Source organism: Alosa pseudoharengus, unplaced genomic scaffold (assembly GCF_046254945.1).
Source record: "Alosa pseudoharengus isolate Yale_2024_CS ecotype anadromous, Long Island Sound unplaced genomic scaffold, YU_APseudo_1.1 YU_APseudo_1.1_scf_19, whole genome shotgun sequence".
In the NCBI taxonomy this organism is placed as follows: Eukaryota; Metazoa; Chordata; class Actinopteri; order Clupeiformes; family Clupeidae; genus Alosa; species Alosa pseudoharengus.
This window is the reverse complement of record NW_027468657.1, coordinates 3,709,552-3,735,212: the sequence shown is the minus strand read 5'-3', so window position 1 is coordinate 3,735,212 and position 25,661 is coordinate 3,709,552. Positions and strand designations below refer to the sequence as shown.

Genomic DNA, 25,661 nt, shown 5'->3' with positions numbered 1-25,661 from the left:
GACACTGCAATACTGGTCATCAAAGTTTACAAATCCCTAATCCCTACCTCTCCAGTGGCATCCCACACAGCACTTTGTAGCTCCTCCTGGGACACCTTTCCCCACCTGCTGTCCACAAGTCCCTTTTCCTTGCAGAATTTTTTTAAATTTGCAACAGAGGCACCTCGAATAACCCCTTCAGCCAGGAGTTTATTGCTTATTTCATCATATGTTTTGCCCTCTTCCTTCAGTTGCCTGATCATGCCTTCATGCTGTTCCAGTGCCATCCTTGAGCCGTTGTGATATAACGTTAGCCTAGTAGCCTTATTCCAACGACCAAACCCTCCAATGTATCAAAATCACAGAGGAGGCGGAGTTGACCAATGAAGGGTATAAATGGAATGTGTCTTCCGAAATTCTTTCTCTTTGTGCTTTCAATAGAGTGGTGAAGTCCCGCCCCTTCTACTTCCGGTCCATGGGACCTATCTTTCAAAAAATTATGAACGGGAGTTAATGGAGAGATAATAATTATTTTTTGGTCCAGTTTGAATTGTGCCACAAATTTCACATATGATGTGTGTGAATTTAAAAGATACATTTTCACGTCAAGAAAGTACTGTTGTTCGATAGACTTCAAAAGTTATGTTGGTTTTGTGCGAATCCACTCAGTGGACTACATCTCTCGTCTCGAACGATGTACGTCACCAACGTAATGAAACGATAAGAGCTGTTATGCTAACGGTTGCATCTTGCTGCCTGCTATGTCACTTAACAGTATGTAATGTACAGTCTATGGACGAATACAACTTACCTGATGTGTTTAATCCTCTGACTCATGGTATTTTCTTCGGCAAGGAAAGCCCAATTAAGACCTGTTGCTGGTATGCTTGTACAATCTAGTGTGGCTGTGAATGAGCTAACGTCACTAGCGCGACTGATTGGTTTGTAGTCGTTGGAATTACGATCTTTCACAATGTTGTAATTCAATAGTTACGAAACAAACTGCAAATGTCTTTACATGAAAAATTGTCTTTAAAATTGACCAACATCATTTGGGTAATTCAAGGCACAAGTCAACCGGGACCAGAAAATAATTTATTTTTCGCCATAGAATGCCGTTCAAATTTTTTTGAAAGATAGGTCCCATGGAGGCAAACGGAAGGGGCGGGACTTCACCACTCTATAACCATGAACTCAGTAATTCTCCACTCCAGTGCACACTCAGCAACGGTCAGCATTAGATTGCTGGGCCTAACGGTGGACAACGTGGCCAGGATTTTTCAGGTGAAGTAATGTTAAAGTTATACTATTAATTTGGGGAATGCATATTACGTTTAACTTTTTTCATCAGCAATATAAAGATAAACGAACAATTTTGCACTACCAACACATGTAACTGCCTAGGCTAGGCTTAATTAGCCTATAGTTGTAGTCTAGACTAGCCATAGTCTACCCAGTGTTGTAGCCTAGTTACTTGAAAGGCAGAAGACTCAATTATTATAAAAATTAGTAATTTTTATATTATGAAGAGCCTCCTTAGAACTGTTGTAAACAATGCATGTTAGAGTAATTTTTATTTGGCTGCTTCTACTTTTTAATACTATTATTTTCACTAATTATTATTAGGCTTTAATAACACTTATTATTATTATTATTATTATTATTATTATTATTATATGTTAAAAAATATAATAACAACCATAATGATAAGAAGAAGATTCACAATAAGAAGAATAAACGAAATTTTATAAGAATTTACGAAATCTGACTGGTTATGCTTTGAATTATCCTATTTTCCAAACCACCACGTGTGGTATGCTATTGCTGCTAGGCTGCATGCAGAAAGCTAATGGATACACGAGGTGGAATTGTAAGCAAGTTATAGTTAGTTCATAATAATATGTATGATATAGTTCTTACAATAATAACGACAATAATAGCTATTATTGTCGTTGTTATTGTATGAACTACATAACACATATTTTTAACTATACCTTTTCTTATTAGGCTAATATTATGTGTATGTTATTATTATTATATGTAAAAAAAGATAATAACAACCATAATAATAATAATAATAATAATAATAAGATTCACAATAAGAAGAATAAACAAAATTTTACTAAGAATTTACGAAAGCTGACTGATTATGCGTTGAATTATTTTATTTTCCAAACCATCACGAGTGGTAGCTGCTATTGCTGCTAGGCTGGATGCAGAAAGCTAATGGCTACATGAGGTGGAATTGTAATAGTAAGTTATAGTTCATAATAATATGTACAATATAGTTCAATAATAACGATAAGAAGGCTAAGGGAAAACGGCCGCCGAGGTGTCCTGTAAGGAATTAATGGACGAGAGCGAGGGGCAAAAAACTCCCCGAGTCCATTTAATGTTGTACAACTGGACACACCTCAAGGCCGTTATACCGCTTATCACTGTAAAGCTTATGCCTTGAATTGTAATAGCAACTATATATTTTTAAAAAGATAATAACCATAATAATAATAAGAAGATTCACAATAAGAATTATAACATATCGTTTTACGAAAGCTGACTGTGATATGCCTTGAATTGTAATAGCAACTTATAGTGGATAAATAATGTGTAATAGCAACTTATATGGGTTATTATATTGTCATTTTTGGATTCCCAAGAGTGTTGAAATTCTGGTTCACACCCTGGTCACCTCCCGTGTAGATTATTGCAACTCTCTCCTCTATGGTTTAGCCTACCTGACAAATCCATAAAACTAGTCCAAAACTCTGCTGCCCGCATCATAACACCTGTCCTGCAGCAACTTCATTGGCTCCCCTTCAAATAATTGACTCAGTGACTATGTGTGGATTTTTCAAAGCATAACACAAAAATGCTGAAACGAAAATATGTTTACATGTATCTGACGGTGACAATTAATAACACCGCCTTGGCGCCCTCTCATTTCTCATAACAGCTTGTCCCTGAAACTATTTATTTAAAAGACCGGGAGAGTGGTAATTTGGTCCTCCCATATAATGGGATTTTTACCGACACGGTGGGACCTGAGTTTGATGTGGAGGGAAGGCCCTCCACCGAGGCGGGGCCACCACAGTTCCGCTTCCCCCCTGGCCGTCTCCCTGCTGCTGCCCCTGCACCGGGACCAAGACCCCCACGCCCCTCCCCATCACCGGCCACCTACACGAGGTCATTTACTTAAGTAGCCTATTATAGAGTTCTCAACGGGCCTGAAAATTATAACCCGACCTCACCCGGCCCGTGGCTTTTAAAGCCCGGACCCGATGTAGCCTAATCCGACACATCTATATGAATCTGCCCGAACCCGGCCCGCGGCCCGACGTAAAACATAGGCTACTTTTTGACTATTAAACCCTGACGTTATTTAGGTGAAGATTTATATTTATAGCATAACAATTTAGCCCATAAAACGGTGAATTTCTCCTCTTCTGCATATCATGATGGAAGAACCATGTCACTTTGGATGCGCGGTTATTTTAGCGATACGTTTTGCAATAGGCCCTACCCTCGATATACATATCGTTGGAAAGTTTAGTTTATGGCGGTTTATGTGAGCGGAAAAGATTAAGCCCGAGGTCCGACCCGAGTCATTTCCTTATATTTTCGACCCGAACCCGCGGGTCCCGTCGGGTTTGTCGGGCCGACCCAACCCATTGAGAATTCTAGCCTATTAAGGTTGTGTTTGTCTGTATGTGTTGGTGTGCTATCGCGTCTTTTGTTTTTGTTTTTTAATTTTTAATAGGAATGTTGTGGTGGCCACATTAGTGGATGGGGCGTGGGAGGAGGCGAGCCTAACGGTCCGCTTCAGTGCGGACCAGGCCACGGTGCAGGGCATCCAGGACCTGGTCAGGGCGGCGCTGGATGCGAGGAGCGTCGTCCTGGCCGACGGCCAGGGGAGGAGGCTGATCCCCTCCGCCGGCACTGAAGGTATATATCAATACCGAGCTTCTTTAGTTAATTTGACCAGTGCTCGAATTATCTTTTTGTCTTTAAGGGGGTCTCTCCATCTCATAAAACGTTGACACATCCCGCGCATTGCCTAAAGGCGATACAAAATAGCCAATAGGTGCGAGTGGCGCATTGCAACCCTGGGTGTTCAGACGTCTCGTGTGTTGAACCGTGGAAATAAATAGACGAACAATTTTGGAATTTGCACTGAAATGTTGTCGGGTATCCATTGACTATCCCGCCATCAGATTGCTAACAGGTGTTTCAAAATATCTGTGAACTTTCCGGAGCTCTGAATGGCATAGGCTAGGCTAGATCAGTTGACACAATCAGAAGTAGGCGGCATTATATGGGCTTATAATGTATGGCTTTGTCAATGAACATAGAAGAGGCTAAGAGCAAGTTAGGATTAAATTACAATGACAGACACCTTCAGATATGAGAGACCCCCTCAGATTTTTGACTTCCCTCTGGCTCCTATAATTCGAGCACTGAATTTGACGTAATTTGACATGTTCTGTCTGTTCCCATTAGGGTTGGAGTATTGGCGGAGGGGCTCAAGGAAGGTGGTGGCCTACAGGGGGGAGGACTTCCCTCACAGACGTCCCGGACGCCGGTAAGGACACTCTAAAAAAAAGTGATATGTCCGATGTCCGAAGTGATAAGTCCGACGTGATATGCTCGAACCAGCAAGCATAGCCGCTCAGTGATGAAAATTGAGCCATTAATGGTGTAATACCCAGCTCAGCCTCTTACCTCTTAAAACAATGAGACACCCTAAAGCACACATTGAGCAACATTGAGATTGTATTGTAGCCTGCTTAAATTTTACGTTTTAAGTTTTAACAATGTGTGATGGATATCAATCTCAACCAAAAGAAAGACCATTCACCTTATGCTGTTGGTTAAGGTCAACCACCGAGGAGATGGTCCGTGCCGAGGTGGCTAGGGCACAGCAACAAAGGTACCTCACCAGGGACCAAGTTCAGGCACTGAAGGGCACGTTCATGTGTGTTATTTGTAGAGGTAAGTAAAAACAAAAGCCACATGTTTTCAATCGACAATTAAAGCAAACACAGATATTTTTGCAATGACATCAAAATCAAAGTAAAAGTGTGTATACTGTTGTCAATCAGACCATGCAACACAATTACACAGAGATCGAATGCGATTCCCCCTAATCCAAACTTTACAAGTTAGATTTATAACACACAACATATAAAACAATAGTGCAAAAGACAACATCAATAAGCATTGTATTCTCCTTTCGTTTTTGTGTCATTCCAGGTGAGATGGACGTGCCCGTTTTGGGCCTGTGCTGCCGCTCCCTGGTGGGGTGCCGGGCCTGCGTGGCCCAATGGCAGCTGCAGGCAGGGGGGGGCAACTGCCCAAGATGCAGAGGTGAATTCACTTCTCTGGATGTTGCTGGGCTTGGGGAGGGGATAGCAGTTATTAAAGATTTGTAATTATAACATCAAAGTCTGTTTTTATTTATGAATGATATGCAGTCTGACGTCACGAACGCACCTTTGCCAGAGAGTGTTAAGAAGGATATTAGGGAGAACCGCACAATCGTTAACACTTTTTTATTTTCTAATTTCAAACTCAATTTACACAAAGACGATAGACTTGCTGTGCAATTTGACCAGAACAGAATGATACATGTATTCTCCATTAAAGTTGAAACAGTTTTTGTAAAGTTGAAAAATATTTTTTTTACTTAACAGCAACATTTAGCCTACCTTTGTTACAACCTTGACACAGCCATAAAAAGTGTGGTAACGTTACAGTTGTAACAAATATCTAGCCCCAGAGGTCAGCTCCACGCATACCATACTTGGAGATGTAATCTGTAGGATTGTTCTATAAGATGTGTGCCTTTTGTGCGGAGCCTCAGACTGGGTTTGTTAGCAACAATACGTAGGTCTCCGGATTCCGTGAATAAAGCTCTCTGAGATTTCTGACTCTACTCACGGCTGGCTAAAACTTAATTTCTCAAAATCTCTAGACAAATTTCTGTTCCTACATGGTGTATACATCTGCATTACTTCTAACTATTGCACCTGACTTCTAGGCTGCTACTGTGGGTTTGCTTTTATTCATCACACAAGCTGAGTACTTTGCATTAAAGGTGCAGTTTGTTATGTGTCATGGTCCTGGTTGGGCCAGGCTGTATTTGTTGCTGTTTTTGGAGCCTGGGCTGCCCACAGAGACCACGTTTTTTTTTAGTGTTGCTGGGCTTGGGGAGGGGATAGCAGTTATTAAAGATTTGTATTTTTAACATCAAAGTCCGTTTTTATTTATGAATGATATGCAGTCTGACGTCACGCTTGCTGTATGGGACAATTTTTTTTAGCTTAGAAACGGCAACATTGCTCAGAGCACCTATAATTATTTTCATGCACAGGGTCAATTGTAATATATGCTTTCTTTCTCTTTTACAGACACTAGACTTTTCCTGTCGAAGGTACCATCAGAGCACCTCTCCCTACCCTGCAGGACATCTATACCAGAAGAGTACGGACAAGGGCCCAAACTATTTTAAAGGACATTTCATTCCCTGGCCATGGACTGTTTTAACCACTGAGGTCAAGCAGACGTCTCTGTTCCCACATGGCTAAAACAGACTGAGGAGGAGTTTCTTTCCTCATAATCCAGTACCTGGCCTGTAGACATGTTCGCAATTTGGTGTTGGGGGAATTTATCACTTGAACTGAGTTAGTGGGTCCGTAGACATGAAAAATTACCGAGGTGCTTGTCTGCCACAGTGCCACGAATTGCACAATGGTCAAATCCAATATGGCCACCTTCGGCTATGATGAAAATTCAACTTTTTTGTTTCTGAATGTATATACACATATAATACCTCAATTTAGACTTATTATGGTATATGGAATTCATTTCTGATATTGTTATGACCATATTGGGTGATTTATGACCTTAAAAGGTCATGGTCAAGGTCATATCTCTATTCTGAAGACCTTGGCCAGGAATAAAAAACAGATGCAATAAGTCTAATTCTACTAAATCTGACATTTAACATTAATTGCTAATATTGCTTTTTAACATTAAAGATTATATTTGACATTGAAATGTCAATGACAACATAATTGTTCAATAACTGTATTAAGATTTATTTCTTTATAGCCACTTTTATTGTATTTTCCCCCACAATTATTTGTTTTTATTATAACAACACATGAAGTGAATAAACGTAACAATTATAAACATCCCCTTGGAACTTTTATTTTAATTGGGTGTTAGTACAATGATATAAAAGAAAACAATTGGGTGCAAATAAAACTATGTAGCAATAAAAGTGACACAAAATAACAATACCAAACTAGAAAATGCAATTCCAGGGAATTACCATTGCATGTAAATGCAAAAAAACTGCTGTGTATAACATTATATTACTTACAGTATGATTATTCAGATTACACAGTCTTACAGTATTCTTGAAAACCACTTACTTGGTTAGATGTTAGCTTAGAGTATATGACAGTCAGTAAAAATAAATGGTCAATTCAATATTGATCAACATTCTTTGTTTTAATACAGCAGAATGATACTCAGAATACACTAATGAACACTTACCAATGTAAGCTTGAAGTAAAAATCACAGTTGTGTGTATATATATGTATATATATATATATACAGAACTTGATAATGCCAATCATATTATCCTAAGACAGATCTCTTTATCAGTGGTAACTCTGAACTGGCAGCAACAGCTAGAGGCCTCAGTTAATGGTATTAGGTCAAATTTGATGGTGATATATACACTGAAGAATAAAAGAGTCAGCCCTTCAGATGATCAGTTTTAGACAGAACTTAGGTTAGAATCTTATTTTTCACACAGCACAGCTCAGGTCTAAAAAGAGAGGTCTAACAGCACAGCTATGTTTCACAGATGTTACAGCACAGGAATGATTCAAAGGTATGAATGGTTGACATATGATTCACAGGTATACATGTTCCATATAGTTAGTGAGTATAGTCCTTCGTATAGTTCTCAGAATGTCTCAGTGTAGATCTCAGATAAGTCTCAGTATGGTTAAATGGTATGTACACAGATTACATGTTTGTAAGAATGTATGTTAGTATGTTGCTAGCAACATTGTCAGAGATGTATGGTTGACAGGTGTGCACACAGATCGGCACACACGTACTGTAATGTCATACATGGTCATCACCACTGGTCTGGAACCTAAAAGACAAAAGCAAACAAGTTTAACAGTTATGCCAAAACAATACAAGGAATGTCTGCAATTGTCCTAACAGTAGCCTATTCATGGCTTTCATAAGGTCCCTTTCCACAGGAGTATAATCAAGCACCAAATGCATTCATAATCTAGGTGCTTGATTGTATACACCTGTGGAAAGGGACCTGATGAAACCCATCAATAGACGAACTATGATAGCATACCGTGATAGTGTTTACTTAGGCTACGTAAGAATCAGGAGCATAGAATGAAAACGTAGTCATGGCCTATTTGATACACAATCAAGCGGTGTACAACGTTACAAATTTGGTAAAATAAAAACAGTAACATAGGCTATTTGTTAGCTTTAACTAAATGTGAACGGTAGAAGCTATAACGTTATGACCATCAACAATGACGTGCCATGAATGAAACACATGATGGGTTTCATCAGGTCCCTTCACACAGTATAGCCTAATCAAGCACCAAGTAGTCTGCATTCATAATCTATTCTAGGTGCTTGATTCTATAAACCTGTGGAAAGTGACCTGATGTTGAATAGAACCAGAGCCATTAGTAGGCTACGTTAACGTTCTAGCAGAGAAGACAGACGGGCTCTGGTTATAGTTAAAACGCTGCTGGTTAGCCTAATACCAAATGTTAGTGCGTTACGTTTGATTGTCGTTAGCTATCGAAACCTACAGATTCAAGATTTGAATTTCAAGTTCAAGTACTTTATTGTCCTGTATTCATAAACGTATTTATCAGTAATGAAATTGTGCTCAAAGTCTTCCCAGCTATAAGGAGTAAATGAAAATGTGTGTGTGTGTGGGGGGGAGGGGGGTTGGGTGGGGGGGCAGCATTGTTTGTATTGTAGACTCTGGATACAAGGTAACTCAAGGTAACTATGATGCACTGTGCAGACTTGACTACCCTTTGCAGTGCTGCAGTGATTTGGACAGTGCTGTTTCCATACCAAGCTGTGATGCTGCCAGTCAGAATGCTCTCCATGCTACAGTGGTAGAAATTCTCCAGTATTGTCCTGTTCATACCATATCTAGCCATCCTGGTCTGAGGAGCAGCCGTTCATTTCCTCGTATTCGAGGCAGGATCAACAAATGTTGATCAATGTTTCTGTGAGTTACTGTGTACAAAAGTGCAGCCAATCAGATCATTGATAGCCTGCCTCCCACTTGTGATTGGTCTCAATTCTGAGACGCCCATTTTGTCTTGGTGGCTAGCCTCTGGTGGAGAGTGAAATCAAATCACGTGGAAGGAGGATGGGTATACCCAGACTACCATAGCCCAGCTTTATGATATAGTAATAGGCCAGAAACAAGACAATTTAAACTGCATAATGTGAATAGTGACCCAGCAACAAAAGCCAATGCGACTGGGCACCTTGCTTAGGTTTTTGTTTCAAGGTGTTCTGTTAAGTTGGCTCTAGCTGGTAGGTAGATGCACTATTCCTGTTATCTTGTACCAAACTTTCTTGTTCCTCTTCCAATCAATACCTTGTGATGACAGAGGAGTTATGCCAATTGCATAGAAAAATGAAATGAACTACAGTTGTTCTCTCACAAGTTTTGTTCAATGTAATGATCATGCATTGTAAGGCAATACTAAACTCTTTGTATCTTTTTACATATTTCTTTCAGAGCCAATTACCAATCCAATGGCCAGCTCCTGCTGTGAGTCTCTGATTGGGTGCCAGCCGTGTGTCGAGCAGTGCTTGCAGAATCCCCTCGACCAGTGCCCCAAATGTAGGGGGGACTTCTTTGCAAGCCATGTCCACAGAATTTGTGGACTAAGTGATGCCCTTTCTGTACTTGCAGATATTCAGTAGTCTATTCTTCATTATAACTGTGCAATTATGTTTCAGGGTTTCAGTGACAGTTAGTTTCAATTGCGTAATTATGTTCATGTTGTGGCTGAATAACATGGCACAGACAGTGACATGTTTCAGGGTTTCAGTGATAGGGTTTCATTCACGTTTTGGAGGTACCTGGTATGGTACTGTATTGGTGAACCCCCAAGGACGGCCGTTTAAACTAGTCTTCCACAGGTGTTTGGACGAATTTGAGGTGCACAATATTTTAAATGTTTGATGGCAAAATGTCATGTTTAAAGTTTTACAGAATAGCCTACGCAAATGCAATTGTCACCCAAAGTATTCATCATTAAAAATTATTAGAAGGTCTTAGTCAAACGTGTGTCTGTGTTTTTTTTCAGTAGGCTATCATGATGAGACAAAGTTAAATGTCATGACTGGCCAAATCATTTCATCATTTCATGCTTTATTGATTAATTATGTGAAAGAGAGCCTGGCGATATTGAGAATTGTGGATTTAGACCCAAATTAGGCTACTGTCTCCCTTTCCTGCCATGATGGGGGAGTGGTTAACACTTATGGATAGTGCATCAAATTAGATATACCATGTAGGCTACACATTGCAGCCAAATTGGTTTTAACATGATTCACATAAGAGTTGGTGGTGTTAACTCTGAACAAAAGAGAAACCAGTAGCAACACCTTGGTAATCCATGCTTTAGTTACACATTTGGTATTACTGCATTAAGTAGACCTTCACCTTTCTAACAAGCCATATTATGTGTTTCTATGACAATCCCTGGCAAAGGATCTGCAAGGCAAATGAGAATTTTATAGAGATATTTTTATTACACAAGTATAGGATGTGTTTCTGCGTGTCTATATACACCAAGGCATTTCTTGTATTACTTATAGTTTTCTCTAGTAGGCACAGCAACCACCAAACAACAAACGTGGTAAAGCCCAGTATTGTAATACTGAACTAGAAAAGGTATGAACAAGATAAAAGTTAATCTTTTTTTTTTCTACTATGGAAGAGTATCAGATGTTCGTTTTTGTGTGTTGTAGACACATACAGCTCTCAGAAAATTACAAGACTGCAAGAAGGTATCAATGGTTGCCCAAATTTGGCCCCTGGCTAGTGTTGTGTAATGTTTATTAGGCTAAGCAGTGCATTTTGAAAGGGACCATAGTCATGGTTGACCACACTGTCATACAGAATGGTGATGTCAGGACAGTATTCAGCAAAACGGTCTTCTGCTAAAATTTTGTCCTCGTCTGTTGAAAAGGGGTCCATTGCAAAGCAGGGCGTTCTGGTTAATGAAGAGCCAACATCCTGCTGGTAAAAATCAGCTGCTTGGGAGGCATGTGGCAGTAGTTCCGGGGCAATCTTCTTGGGACAATCTCCAGCTGCCAAATTGTTTGGTTTTCCTTTACCTGACAATGTTAACAGTTACAAGTTATCTTTAATTCATTTACATGTATTTCATGAGATCAAGCAGATTACTAACATACCAGGAATTCGATGCGCATTCCAGGCTTGTGCCAATCTTTCGATTCCAATTTTGCAAACCTCACTGGTCAGATTTGAAACACAGTATCTTGTGATGTTGTCATCCATGTAAATCATCTCTTGATCCAGTAGGTGAATCAGAGCTGCCTTTATTGGGTAATTAACCCGGTTATTTACCTCAGGCCACATTCTCTCAATGGTATGATTCTGAGGGAACATGTGTGAAATCATATGAAATGTGTACATCATTGCTAGAAATAAACATCATAGTTTTCTAACAAGGGGTGACATTAGTCTACAGTATCTCACAAAAGTGAGTAGTCTACAGTATCTCACAAAAGTGAGTACACCCCTCACATTTTTGCAAATATATCTTTTCATGAGACTCTAAAATGAAATGAAACTTTAATATAACTTAAAGTAGTCAGTGTGCAACTTGTGTAGCAGCATAGATGTATTGTCCTCTGAAAATAACTCAAGATACAGCCATTACCGTCACCTCACAGCGAATACTGTATGTCCCAATTGTGCCCAAACTCAATATTTTGTGCGAGCACCATTTTTATACACTGCCGCAACCCCTATGGGCTTGAAATTCACTGGAATCCTCTCCCACTCTTTCATGATGACATCACAGAGCTGGTGGATGTGAGAGGATGAGATCTGGATGAGATCTTGCTCTCTTCCACCTTCCGCTTAAGGATGCGCCACAGGTGCTCAAATGGGTTAAGGTACTTGGCCAGTTCACAACCTTTATCTTCAGCTTCCTCAGCAAGGCAGTTGTCATCGTGGAGGTGTGTTTAGGGTCATCATGTTGTAAAACTGCCATGCCATGCATATGGCTAAGTTTCCCAAGAGAGGACACTAGGTGCTGTAGTTCATAGAGGGGAAACATGAATTCTAAGCAGAGAATGATCCCCTCTCTTTGGCAACTGGGCCGCATGCATACAACATGAAAATGACCCTAAACACACCTCCAAGATGACAACTGCTTTGCTGAGGAAGCAAGTTGGGCACCTGTGTCGTATTCTTAAGCAGAAGGTGGAGGAGAGCAAGGTGTCACATCCACCAGCTCTGTGACGACATCATGAAGGAGTGGGAGAGGATTCCAGTAGAAACCTGTGCAGCTCTGGTGAATTTCAAGCCCATAGGGATTAAGGCAGTGCATAATAATGGTGTTCACACAAAATATTGACAGTTTGGGCACAATTTGGCCTTGTTCGCTGTGAGGTGTACTCAATTTTGTTGCTAGCTGTTTAGACATTAATTGCTGTATGTTGAGTTAATTTCAGAGACTAACAAATCTATACTGCTATACAAGCTGTACACTGACTATCTTAAGTTGTACCAAAGTTTCATTTCTATAGTGCTGTCCCATGAAAAGACATAACAGAATATTTGCAAAAATGTGATGCGTACTCATGTTTGTAAGATACTGCATAAATGGGCTGAAATAGTGAGAATGGTTGAATAAGTAAGCTGAAGAGGTGTACATTATGTCCATAGACTGTGTTCCTTTGATGGATAACTCACATTTGTTGACTTAGTTTGGAGATATGGCTGCCTTCCTAAGTTGAATCTATATGCAGACAGCATCTCTTGCATGTAGAGAGTCAAATAGAACTCTTTGCCATGATCGACCCTGATCTGGTCCCATATCCCATATTGAAGAACTGCTGGTCTAAGGATAAGAATAGTATCAACCAGTAAGAGGCGTGAAGTAATTGCAACAATGTAACTAGAATGTGGCTGAGGCCTAGCTTTGATGGGCACTAACCTGTACACATCCTCATAAATGACGAGATTGTTTTTAACCGGCATGGTTGCATAGGAAACAATCTTGCTGCTGTACCCATCGATTGCCATGACATGCGTGACGCCAAACATTCCAAGCTTCTCGTTTTGATCTATGTGCAATTTGTGTCCCATGTGTGCTGCATAGTAGGGAGTGGGATTAAGGTGGCGTGCACCCTTCGAAGAAAGAGGGAAACATGTCACTGAAAGGACAATCATGCATTAATTAGGCTATGTTTTGGAGGTAGGCTTAGCTGTAGTATAACAGTTTAAACAGCTACATAGGCTACTACATAGGCCTATCACACGTCCACCCCCCAATGCAAGGACAGCTCATTCTCGATTCTTTCTCCATTATGATATTCTCCTCCTTTACCAACGCAATACAGGCAACGATAGGCTAGCTGCGGGTGCATTTACAGAGGAGCCCAACTTACATGTGTTCGTGCCTCATGATAGGGCTGGTGAATTGTTCTCAGAATTTTTCCTACTCTGCGTTCTCCGGCCTCCACTCCCCTGACTGCGGACAAGTAGCCGGTCATAAGTTTTCGGCCATATGTTGACCCTGTCTGAAAAGAGACTTAAATTAGCACTCAGACAGAAGTAGGCTACAGATAGTCACATAATTAAAAAAAATACATAGGCTAGGCTACCTGATCGATTGATCTGATAATTTCGCATTCAAGGCGCGCGTCAGACACCACTCCTCGAACAAGATTGTGGTCCTTGCAGTACCTGCGGACACTCATTTCGGAACATCCCCTTGCTCCTACTTGAGACAACCTAGCTGACATTTCTGCATACGTTAGTTTGTTTACAAACATGTCTCTAATAAACATTTCATAGGTTTCAAGGGAGGCCATTGTTGCTATCTGAGTCTTGAAACTTAACTCCACATCAATCTGAATCTAGTCCTAAATTCAGCCTCATCTAGCGGGGAAGGCCAAATGAAAAATTGAGGAAAGTGCCGATTTCACATTATTGTTGTGTGGATTTTGGATTTCGGTAGTGGGGATAAGAAGTTTAATATTCAAAACAAAAACACTAGGGAATTTCCTATTTTGTTTTTAAGAAATACAGATATTAGATCGTTTTTCGATTTTCAATTTTCGTTTCAAACTTAAAAATCAAATGAACAGAAGGTACACGGACCAAGCAGAGGCGCTGTCTTCCCCCTACTTCCCCCCTATTCATCACAGACATCACACGAAAGAGCTTTTTCTTAGCTTTTAAACGATGTTGGTAGTTGTTGTGGTAAACGGTTCGCGAGAAAAGTAGCTTTAATTTAATCATATTTTCTGCGCCAGTCTCCCTACCCATTCATCTTGGCTTCGCGAACTTTCCGAACCCAAGACCTTACCGAACACAAAGGTGTAATTAAAGTTTAAAGTTTTAATTAAGGTTTAAAGCACTCCCCTGTACAGTTAGCCATTCCAGAGTAATCCGGTTTTACATTTGCAGCAATGTCTATATGCATGTCTCCAACTTTGGGGTTTACAATGTGTTTAAATTGTTCAATAGGCCTACATGATTTTATAACAGGCCAAATACAAAATAAATGTTACAAATATCGCCTAGATATTTGTAACATTACAATATACATATATAGGCCAGACCGACCCTCGAGTTCATGCTTTGTTTTATCGCTGGATTTTAGGATAGCCTACTAGCCTATGGCAACCGATTGCATTCCGAGCTACAGTCAACTCTAGCAGGCATTACATGACTGGAGGGTCGGGTGGGTGCGGATGTTAAAAAACCTTAACCACGCAACACTCGATCCACACATATCCAGGCAGGTGTGCATGCTGTGAGGATGTCGTTGTGCGCGCCTATCACATGGTTTAGACTCGATGATTTCATATGTGGGGATTTTTTCGGTCGCAATTGATTTGCACTTTTTTAGAAGTGGTGGGGACAAAATTCAAATTATAAATAGTGGTGGGGACATATCCCACCCGTCCCCACCGTAATCTACGCGTATGATCATCAGCCTAAAAATGTTTTATAATGTTATATTGTTTATGTGGCCCATTTTTTCACACTACCTTGTAGAATATCTTTGCTTTTTGGCACCAAACCCTATGCTATAATACCAGCAATGTGAGGTTTATGGACAAAACACCAAATCTGACCTTTTCTGAATTTGACCTTTGATGTGGGTCCTTCAAAACCTTCAAAAAAAATGGAGACATGTTTTTTTTAACTCTTAAGAACCCCTAGAACAAAGATATACTACTCTCCAAAAATTAACATGCGAATCCCACAAGCCCCCAAATTAGACACATAGGCCCCCCTACTATAAATAAAAGTGCACCATATAGTCTCATTTCTCTCAAAGTGTACTGTATGTGTGCAAGCATGTTAGTGGGATGGGTTTTTACAGGATGATTTTTCCATGGCAAAATACAGTGCATGAAACTCCAGCAGCACGACAGACACATCAACGATTGTCACACTTGGCTGCACACTTACATACAGCGGGGAAAATAAATATTGAATACATCAACATTTTTTTCAGTAAGTATACTTCCAGTGAGGCTATTTGCATTACATTTTCTCCAAACATTAGTATTAACCTAGGTCATCCACACATATTAAAAAAATCAAACATTAATGTCCATAAGTAGAGTTATGAGTAAAAAAGTGAAATGCCACAGGAAAAAAAGTATTGAACACGCCTACTGAAATGTCTTAAATACTTTGTGGAAAAGCCTTTATTTGTAATGAGAGCCTCAATGCATTTCCTGTATGACGAAACTAATCAGTCGCATTCAGGTGTGATTTTGGCCCATTCTTTCAAACAGATAGTCTTTTGATATTGATGATTCCAGGGGTCCCTCTTGTAAATCCTGATCGATCTTTAGATAACTTCCAAAACAGATAGATACAGTGGGCATCGCTTTCAAATGGCCACTTCAGTCGCGCATTACGAGGCGTAAGGCTGCGTGAAGCTTTAGTACCACTTTCAGCCACTGTGCGTCGCTCTGCCACTGTACATCGCTCTGTCAGTAGCCTGACTGCCGCCCCTTCTGAAAAAGCAGGAGGCTACCAAACATAATTGTTACCGAGAGGAATCCCAGCCTACGAATTCAATAACAAAATAAATCATGCATAATTAAACATTACCTCATTAAGGCTACTTGGGTATGGCTTAAGGCTTGACTACACGGTGGTAGCGAAAATCGAAATCTGCTATGTTATTGTCAGTGTTGGGGGCAATGCAACTACGCAAATCAAAACAGTGTCTTAATTTACCCTACTTCTTGACTGCAATGTAGTCAGTTGACTGCTTGACATGTCATTTTTATTTTTCTGTTTCTGTACAATAAACAAATACATCTGCTTTATGCCGCAGAATTACATTCATATTTGGCTGACTGCAGACGCGCCACTTCCCTTCCCGTTATTCCAAGATTAAGATAGTAGCCTATACAAAAAGCATAGGCTACTATCATAAAAATTCGTTAAAACGAATAGCTATTTGCAATTTGACAAAACCCTGGTCCTCATTTTGCGAATGCGAGGACGATATGAGCCTGTTGCATTTAGTTAGATGTCCGAGTCACGCATGTTTGAAAACCACTGGCTCGTAATCACAATAATTTAACACACGACAGTTGGATAGCCTACTTCATCATGTCCCCATGCCTACATTTTTGTGAGTAGCATAGAGATCGTTAAAAACAATAAAGTAGCCTATGTCTCTCCGTTTGGGACATCGAAAACGTATAGCCTATTTTTAATAGGGTAGACTACCGTCGGAGATGCTGACTGGCAAAGGCCTCGGGATAACACGTTATCTCCACTATCATCAGTAATGCCCCTTGATCAAAGTGGGGAATTAAATAAAAGTTTGAGAACCACTGGGTTAACAAGTTACCTGCAGTCCAGAGCAATATTCTGATGATCGGCGATGATATCGGCAAATGTTTGTTTTCCAAAGTAAGAATTTCACTTGACCATGCACCTTCGACAATGAATAGCTCATTACACTTGTTACTGTTAAACGTAGGCCTAACTGGTATCATTACAAACATTATTCTGTGTCCTAAAACTGGCATATTTTATGGCATTGTGTCATGTAAATTCGTTGCAAAATCTAGAGAAATGTGTGAGGTGGTCTGGTCAGCGGGGGACAATTGAGACACACATTGGATTGTGTTATTACTTGAACATTCCACACATATCCACAGCTGTGGTAGGCCTATCAGGGGCAGGAGGATTACTGTTAGCGCAGGCTTTATATAAAAGTCTTCAACAGAAGGCCTCGAATGCAGGCTTGCCCTGTGGTTTGCGCAGCCTACAGTAAATAACAGACCCGCCACAATGTGCGGTATGATGCTTTTTTACGAGCAAGATGTTTTTGGTGCCCTACGCACACTGCATGTTCTTAAATAACAATGATCATCAGTAATATTCGACCATTCATTTGTGTAAATGGGCAAGCGTGACCACCTTGATTGGCTGATGATTGTAACGCGGGCATGATTCCAAACACCTCCCTTACGATAATGAGTGACAGGTGACAGGTCTCAGAATGCGTGCGCTACACAAGGACGGAAGATGATGAATAACTGGGGCCGTAGGCTATTCACAAAGGCTTTTATCTTACCACTAGGAGTAGGCTACTCCTAAATCGCACTAAAAGATTTTAGCTTGGAGTTTTCTCTTAAAAGTTATTCACAAAGCCTTTCAGACAACTCCTAAACTAGGAGTGAGTCTTCGTTGCTATAGATGACGTCATTACTCATGCACGAGCTTGACTGAAGTGACCACCTTGATTGGCTGACGATTGTAACGCGGGAATGATTCCAAACACCTCCCTTCCGATGATGAGTGACAGGTGACAGGTCGGAGAATGCGTGCGCTACACAAGTAGTGAGAAGGAAGATGATTAATAACTGAATAAAAAGGCCTAGCCTAAATGAATAATGAGTAAGGGAAAACAAATAGCCTAGTAGCCTAATGAAACATACGGATTGATGTAGTATCTTTGTAACATTATTAAATTATTCTGTTACTATGCCTACGTTTGCAAAAGAGAACATTTTAATTTGATGCACATAATGTTACATTTAATTTACATTTTGACAATGATTAGCCTAGTTTTGGTTGTTGTTGGTGGCGTTATTGCATGTTAGTTATGCCTACAATGCAAAATTGCTTCCTCACTATTGAAAGCGGCATAGGATTTCAAAACACGGCAAAATGCCGAAGGTTTGTGAATAGGTGTGAGTTCTTTTAAGCTGTCAGAGGTGGGAAGGTGTGATTTGTTGGGGGCAGGGCCGAATTAACTGGTCACAAATGTCTGATGGCCCCCCTTCCCCCCCAGCCAACGTGAATCGGGTGGTCAGTTAATAGGCTGAAGATTTTTCCTGCCATCTAAACACCGGGCCGCGGCCGGTACATTCCTAACCGGGCCGTAGCCTACGACATGAGTTTAAAAAAAATGCATGCAAACTAAACTCAATTTAATTCGCAATAATGTCACGTTTTTACATGGCATAGGCCTATATGCAGTTGTTTGATTGCACACATGTTTGCATTTTGCCAGGTCTATTTTCTTACGTCTGTCCCGCCTTCAACACTTTACATATTGCCTTCAGCGCTGCGCAGCCTCAGGTCAGCTCACTTCACTTGATCAGTTCTTGGCGAACGGTAGTGTCACACGAAGTTAGCTAAACTGCTAGAATGAGCATCAAAAAACAAGCATCTTTAGCAGACACTGGCCAGGGTGTTTAAGTTGCGAGAGCCGCTGCAGAGATTTCTTACAGAAAAAAAGTCACCGTTAGCTGCACATTTTAGTGATGAGGACTGGGTGTCAAAACTCGCTTACTTTTGTGGCATATTTGGGTTGCTTAATGACCTCAACCTGTCACTCCAGGGGAGAATGACGACTGTCTTTAAACTGGCAGATAAAGTCGCTGCATTTAAAGCCAAGCTTGATTTGTGGGGACGAATGGGGACGGGGTGTATTTGATATGTTCCAAACAGTAGTGGGGGTTTTGGGAGAGACTGAGGCAGGGCCCTTTCTCTTGCAGCTGGTGCGCGATTACCTTGTTGCGCTTTCAAATGGAGTTTGAGCGTTACTTCCCATCCTCCAAAGTTCCACGGCAAACCAATGAGTGGGTCCGCAACCCATTTGTCAATATCCCGAATAGTCCTAACATGTCAGCGCAGGAGGAAGAGCAGTTGATCGAAATTGCAAATGACGGTGGTCTTAAGAGTGTGTATGAGGAAACCTCTCTGGCGGGTTTTTGGATCGATCAAAACCAAAGCAGAATATCCCGAGATAGCCGTAAAAGCGCTGAAAACGTTGCTACCATTTCCCACCACGTATACGTATCTATGCGAGGCCGGGTTTTCTGCAATGACTGCAATTAAAACCAAATTGCGCAATCGACTGGACATTTCAAACACACTGAGGGTGTCACTGTCTTGTTGCAGGGAACAAGCACAGGGCTCCCACTGATTATATTCATAATGCATGTTTAGTTCCCATGTTTTGTTCCCATATTTTGTTAAGCATGTTCACACTTGATAGATGTAGCTTCAAGTTGTTCAATTTTCATAGTTCATATTGTTACATTTTCACTTCTTCAAGTTCACGTTTTTCACGTTTTTAAGAGTTCGTTACCTTCACTGTTCATACATAACTGGAGCTAGTTCTTTTCAAGTAATGCATGCACAACACATATGGAACATGGAACCCCCGAACCCCCAATATCCCCCCCCCCCCCCACGGTCCGTGAAAAAAAAAATGGGAATCAAACCGGTCCATGGTAGGCTACGTAAAAGGTTGGGGACCCCTGATCTAAAGCACGAGCGCATCTGTGAGGCCAAGCCTCACCAAGTAGCTCGTTTGTTTACAACTACATTCCATTTAATTAAACTGCTTTATAGGCTATGCCGAAATAGTTGTCAACATTTTGAATATTAGTGTCGGGTGAATTGAAATGTTCTCAAAGTAGCCTTATGGCTGAAAGCTGCTTGGGATCCCCCCGTCAAGCAATATAACCATACAAACGCGCTTCCTGCACTCATTGTTTCAAAAAACTGAACTGAAGAGCTGTGGACGGCACGGCACGGTATGCCCAATGAAAATAAATCAACACAACACAGACCCCGCTTCTCTCGCGTCAGTCACTGACATGAACAAAACACAGAACCCGCTTCTCTCACGGCAGTAGCCTAGAATAAATGCATGGGGAAAAACACTTCCCCATGACAAAGACATCGTAAAACACTGAAAGTTAATATTTTGTCACTAGCAACATATCGGAACTCCCCCTATTACCGTCGGTCCCGTATTTCCACCGTCTTGCGTGTATGTGTCACTTATATCCATTTCTATACAAACCAAGACAGCGGACTCCTAAAGAGACGCAACCACCAACACCATAGGTGTATCTACTTTATCTACTGTACTTTATCTACTGTAGATACTTTATTGATCCCCAAGGGGAAATTCAAGAACTGTTGGATTTAAGTCAGGGCCTTGATTTCCTTTCTCTGAAATCAATTGAGAGTTTCCTTTGCTGAATGTGTTGGGGGTCCAGAGGGGAAATGTTTTGTGTGTTTCTGTGGTAACATTTTAATTCTTATGATTAATATTGTCAAGTAAAAGTTTGTATGTTTTAGTATTTGCACACTCATGACATGGCACACACTGCACACATTCAGTCTGCTGTCAGGGAAAATGTCTTGGAGAGTATCTCCAGGCCTGTAGATGGCACCCTGGGAGGGAGGGACGGGGATGGGGGCAGGTACCATATAGCTTGGCAGAGAAGAAGGAATTTTGAATGCCAGTGTGCAACACCTGAACCTTGCCTTGTCCGGTCTCTTTGTGTTTTAAGGTATGTGTCATTTTATTCTTAAAGTTGCCATCTAAGGTTATTTTGTAGAAATTGCTGGTTAATGTGTTGAATGACCCTGATTCTATTCTTATTAAATTGAAGTAAATATTGATTCAAGCAAATGTTTGTTTGCCACCATTAACCGTGTGGCCATGGCTTTTTAGTTACAAATGAATGAATTGTTTGCTAAATGTTGTGTTTATTCTCACCACATGTATATTCTTATGGAAGATGTTAATGCTGTAAATGTGTGTGTTAATGGATTTAATGTTGAGTGTGTCTGAACATTGTTAAACATGTTTGAATATTTAAGTATTTATATTTAATGTTGAGTGTGTCTGAACATTGTTGGACATGTTTGAATATTGGAGTATTGATGCTTAAAGTATTTTAACTAATAAATGGAATGCCAGTATGCAACACCTGAACCTTGCCTTGTCCGTTCTCTTTGTGTTTTAAGCTCAAGCAAGAGAACGTGGTTGTGCCGTGCCTCAAGCTCCCCTAGACTTGGAGGCCGGTAATAAATGCTTTGGATCATTGTCCTGCTGGAAGGTCTAGCCATGTCTCATCCTCATCGTCTTGGTGGATGGCAAGATTCTACCAGAAAAAACATCGTCTTCTTTTCTTCTGTGAACTCTGTCCAGTGGTGTACAAATACACAGTATAAGGGCAGACTGTAAATTTGAGTTATTTCTCATGTACATGTGTAATTCACTGTTGATCAATTGGTGCAATGCTCAATAGTGAGATGAAAACTTTGGGAACCTTGGAAATCTTTTGATACTCTTGGTAAAATACAAGAAAAGTTAAACCTTGTCCTCTTATTTTCTGTGAACTCTGTTATGTTGTACAGACACACAGTATAAGGGCGGACTGAAAATTGCAGTTAGTTCGCATGTCTTTTGAGATTCTTCAGAAAATGACCTTGACCATGACCTTTCAAGGTCAAACTCACTCAATATGGTCATATCGATGGCGAAAATGAATTCCACATACCAAAATAGAGGTATTACATGTGTATATACATTCAGAAACAAAAAAGTTGAATAGTTGAATTTTCCACATAGCATGGTGGCCCTTTTTGATTTAACCATTGCACAATTCATGGCACTATGGCGGATGAGCACCTCTGTGATTTTTCATGTCTAGGGACACATTAACTCAGTTCAAGTGAGAAATTCCCCCAACACCAAATTGCGAACGGGTCTACAGGCCAGGTCCAGGATAAGTATAAGTATATATACTTTTTTGATCCCGTGAGGGAAATTTGGTCTCTGCATTTATCCCAATCCGGGAATTAGTGAAACACACTTAGTGAATTAGTGAAACACACTCAGCACACAGTGAACACATAGCAACACACTAATCCAGGCGCAGTGAGCTGCATGCAACAACAGCGGCGCTCGGGGGGCAGTGAGGGGTAAGGTGCCTTACTCAAGGGCACTTCAGCCGTGCCTACTGGTCGGGGTTCGAACTGGCAACCCTCCGGTTACAAGTCCGAAGCGCTAACCACGGCCACGGCTGCACCATTAAACATGCAAAGAAATGACCTTTAGAGCAGGGGTCTCAAACTCAAATGAGCTGGGGGCCACTTCTACCAACGTCATCTGATTGGAGGGCCGCGTCAGTGTTAAAGAATAAAGAATGTCTATTTCCTAAAATGCAATGTTTTTTTTTTCAAATACTGTATTTTCAAATACAAAACTGCAAACAGAAAGTGCAAGTCTTTTTATCTATTTTTAGACACCTGTGATATAAACTAATGAGACAATAAAAATAAATACAAATTATGAAAAGAAACAAAAAAGCATAAAAACAGGTATGTGTGTGTTTCACACCAAATACAAATATTTTCCTCTCATAACTTATTTAAACCTGGCATATCAAAATTTCAAAAGGCCATGGCTTGAAAGTGGTCAGAGATAAAGTCCTACTGTAAATGTAAAAATCTTTGAGTATAAACAAAAGTTTATGAAGGGGGTAAATTTACACATCTAATTTGCAACTGCATGGTAAGCACCTCAAATTATGCACCTTTCAGTAAATACTGGATGTTGAACTATTTGAGCAGGTTTACTTTATTTTTGTCATATTACCCAAATAACAAATTAACAGGAAAACAGTAGGCCTAAGACGTAACAATAGTAAACTATTACTAGCCAATTCCACAAACTGTTATTATAGGTCTACAATAAAATAGCCTGGTCAAATCAGTTCCTATCGCGGGTGACTTCGTAGTTCTTCAGAGCTGTCTATACACTGTAAAAAATACAACTTGCCTTTAGTACTGCCAAATAACTTTTCTGACTAAACAGAACTCAAATAATCAAATAGTGAAGTAAAACTCATTATATCAAGTTTTCTCAACTAATTTGGCAAGTTCACCTAACAAACTTAAGAAACTGAGTTGACTCAACTTGTATAATTAAGTATCTAGTAAGAGAGAAGTTTCCCAAAGTTCACTGAACTTCTTAGTCAAGTTGGCGCAAGCGCATTGTTTCCTAACGTATCAAGGCGACCTGCGGCATTGCACGCTTGTCAGGAGGACAGAAGCCTTCCCTAACCGTTACCTGTATGCAGCTGAGCAGATGACCAGACAACATCATTGTCAAAGGTAAGTAAGACATTTCATTTTATCCAACATCCCATTGTTATGATAGTCAGCCTTTCTCGGTATCGTGTTGCTCTAGCTAAGCTGATCTAAATGCCCACATTCCGTTAGCAACTGTCACTAGCTAGCTAACGTTAGTGATATCTCGTTATGACTGTGAATGGTAGAAGCTTGCAATGTTCTGGGAAGACATAACAGGTAATGCTGAACCAGGATGTTCCTAAAACATTCACTTTCAGGAACAACTTCGTGTAAAATGGATGTCAGCAAGGAAGGTTCTTGGAAATAGTGTGGTGTTGTTGAAATAGTAGCTAGCTATTAGGCTAGGCTAGCCTACTAGCTAATCTTAGTGGCTACATTCCACAACTAGTGATAGCCGTACAGCTGCAAGGCAATGCAATAGTATAATTGTCTGGTTAGCGATTTCCCTGTTTTGCTTAAAACATGTTTGTTCCTCAAATATTCCCCTTTATAGAAAGACCTTTGTATGTGTCAGATGCCAGCGAGGATAGCTAGCTCACTGGAGTAAGCTAAACCCCTGATTAAACCTCACTCCCGCCCAAAGTTTTTAGCAATGTTTTGCAACTGCTGCCACCCCATCTGCTGAGCGCTGCATATAGGTTGAAAAAATTAAATGGCAATGTAATTTTTAATAGAATATAGAATAGAATGCAGCGCACATAAAACAATGGCAACTTGTGGAAATAATTATGACACTGAAGTTAGCCCCACATTCATCCAGCCCCACATTCGCCGATCGCGCTCCCTTAAAATATGCTCGTTCGGAGCCAATAAATGGACAAGTTATAGCTTCATCACTACGTAAATGTCCTCCAAGATGTTTAAAAAAGTCTACTGCACTGCAAACCTGACTAACATATGAAAACATTTTCTACTCTTGTTTGTTGTTACAGACTCTTCTGTTGCTTTGCAATGTAAGCAGTGTCCATGTAGAGACCCTCCTGACCCATTACAGGCTTCATCACGGTCACCAGGGAAAAAGCTGGCCCTGCCTCTACCCCCAGTGTGTGTGTATCTTTAAGACTTCAGGTACCTTACATTTTAATTTGGCACGGTACCATGCAAATGGCAAATCACCTCAGGTCAAAACTACATTTAGTGGTGAAGCTATAACTTGTAAGTGAGGATAGGAGCAGGCTTCACTCAATGTGTCTACTTTTAAACTTAAAAGTGCTGGCCTGGCTAGTTACATAAAGTAAAGTAGGAGAGAGGCCGCACTATGCATATATACACTTTTATTTGAACATATATATAGACGATCGATCATAATATAATCTCCGAATCAGAATAGGTGAATAGCATAGCCTACCCAAAAACAACGTTTTTTCAACATTTGGTGTAGGCCTATTTCTGCTTCAATTTGTGCAAAACTATGCACGTCTTCAATTTGTGCAAACAAATGCACGTCTTCATGTTTCTCACGTGTAGGCTAATACACTGTATTTCCTGAAAACTGTGTGCAGCGATTTGGGCCTTGAATCAAGCTCTGGATGTCTAGCAACTAGTGGAGGAGAGTACAAATGAGATTTGTTACCGTACTTGGATCTATTGTCTATTTTAATCAGTGTTGTTGTTTGTCGCAATTAAAAATACCCTCAAGGGCCGAATTACATTATTATTTTGAAATAGGCCGCGGGCCGGGAGTTTGAGACCCCTGCTTTAGAGCTTCAGGACTGATTGTCACTACCTGTGCTTTTCTTTTAGCCCTGGTGACATTTTCTAACTGATAAATGAAGGATATAACAAAGACATTTTAATCCAGAAGTGCCACCTTTATCAGATAACTGTGTCTTATAATAGGCCTATGTTTTATTTCACCCTATTCACAGGTGCAGACTTGCAATGTCTTGTCTATGGCAGCCCATCTTATACTGCTATCTTCTA

The 25,661-nt window shown here is 40.4% G+C and overlaps 1 protein-coding gene and 1 long non-coding RNA gene across 2 annotated transcripts; one reads left to right on the top strand and one right to left on the bottom strand.

The window, feature by feature from the left end:
• The first annotated feature begins 3,075 nt into the window (after positions 1-3,075).
• LOC143133002 (uncharacterized) lies at positions 3,076-4,495 on the top strand. Its single transcript, XR_012988400.1, has 3 exons — positions 3,076-3,162; positions 3,737-3,921; positions 4,477-4,495. It is a non-coding gene; the product is annotated as an uncharacterized LOC143133002 (long non-coding RNA).
• A 6,248-nt stretch (positions 4,496-10,743) lies between these two features.
• Positions 10,744-21,062, bottom strand: LOC143133326 (uncharacterized). The gene is made up of 9 exons (XM_076293110.1): positions 20,960-21,062; positions 15,936-16,046; positions 13,940-14,052; positions 13,724-13,855; positions 13,270-13,463; positions 13,026-13,173; positions 11,495-11,699; positions 11,168-11,416; positions 10,744-10,790 (listed from the first exon to the last, which is right to left on the bottom strand). The coding sequence occupies exons 1-9, from the start codon at positions 21,060-21,062 to the stop codon at positions 10,744-10,746; spliced, it is 1,302 nt and encodes a 433-aa protein (XP_076149225.1).
• Between the last annotated feature and the right edge of the window lie 4,599 nt (positions 21,063-25,661).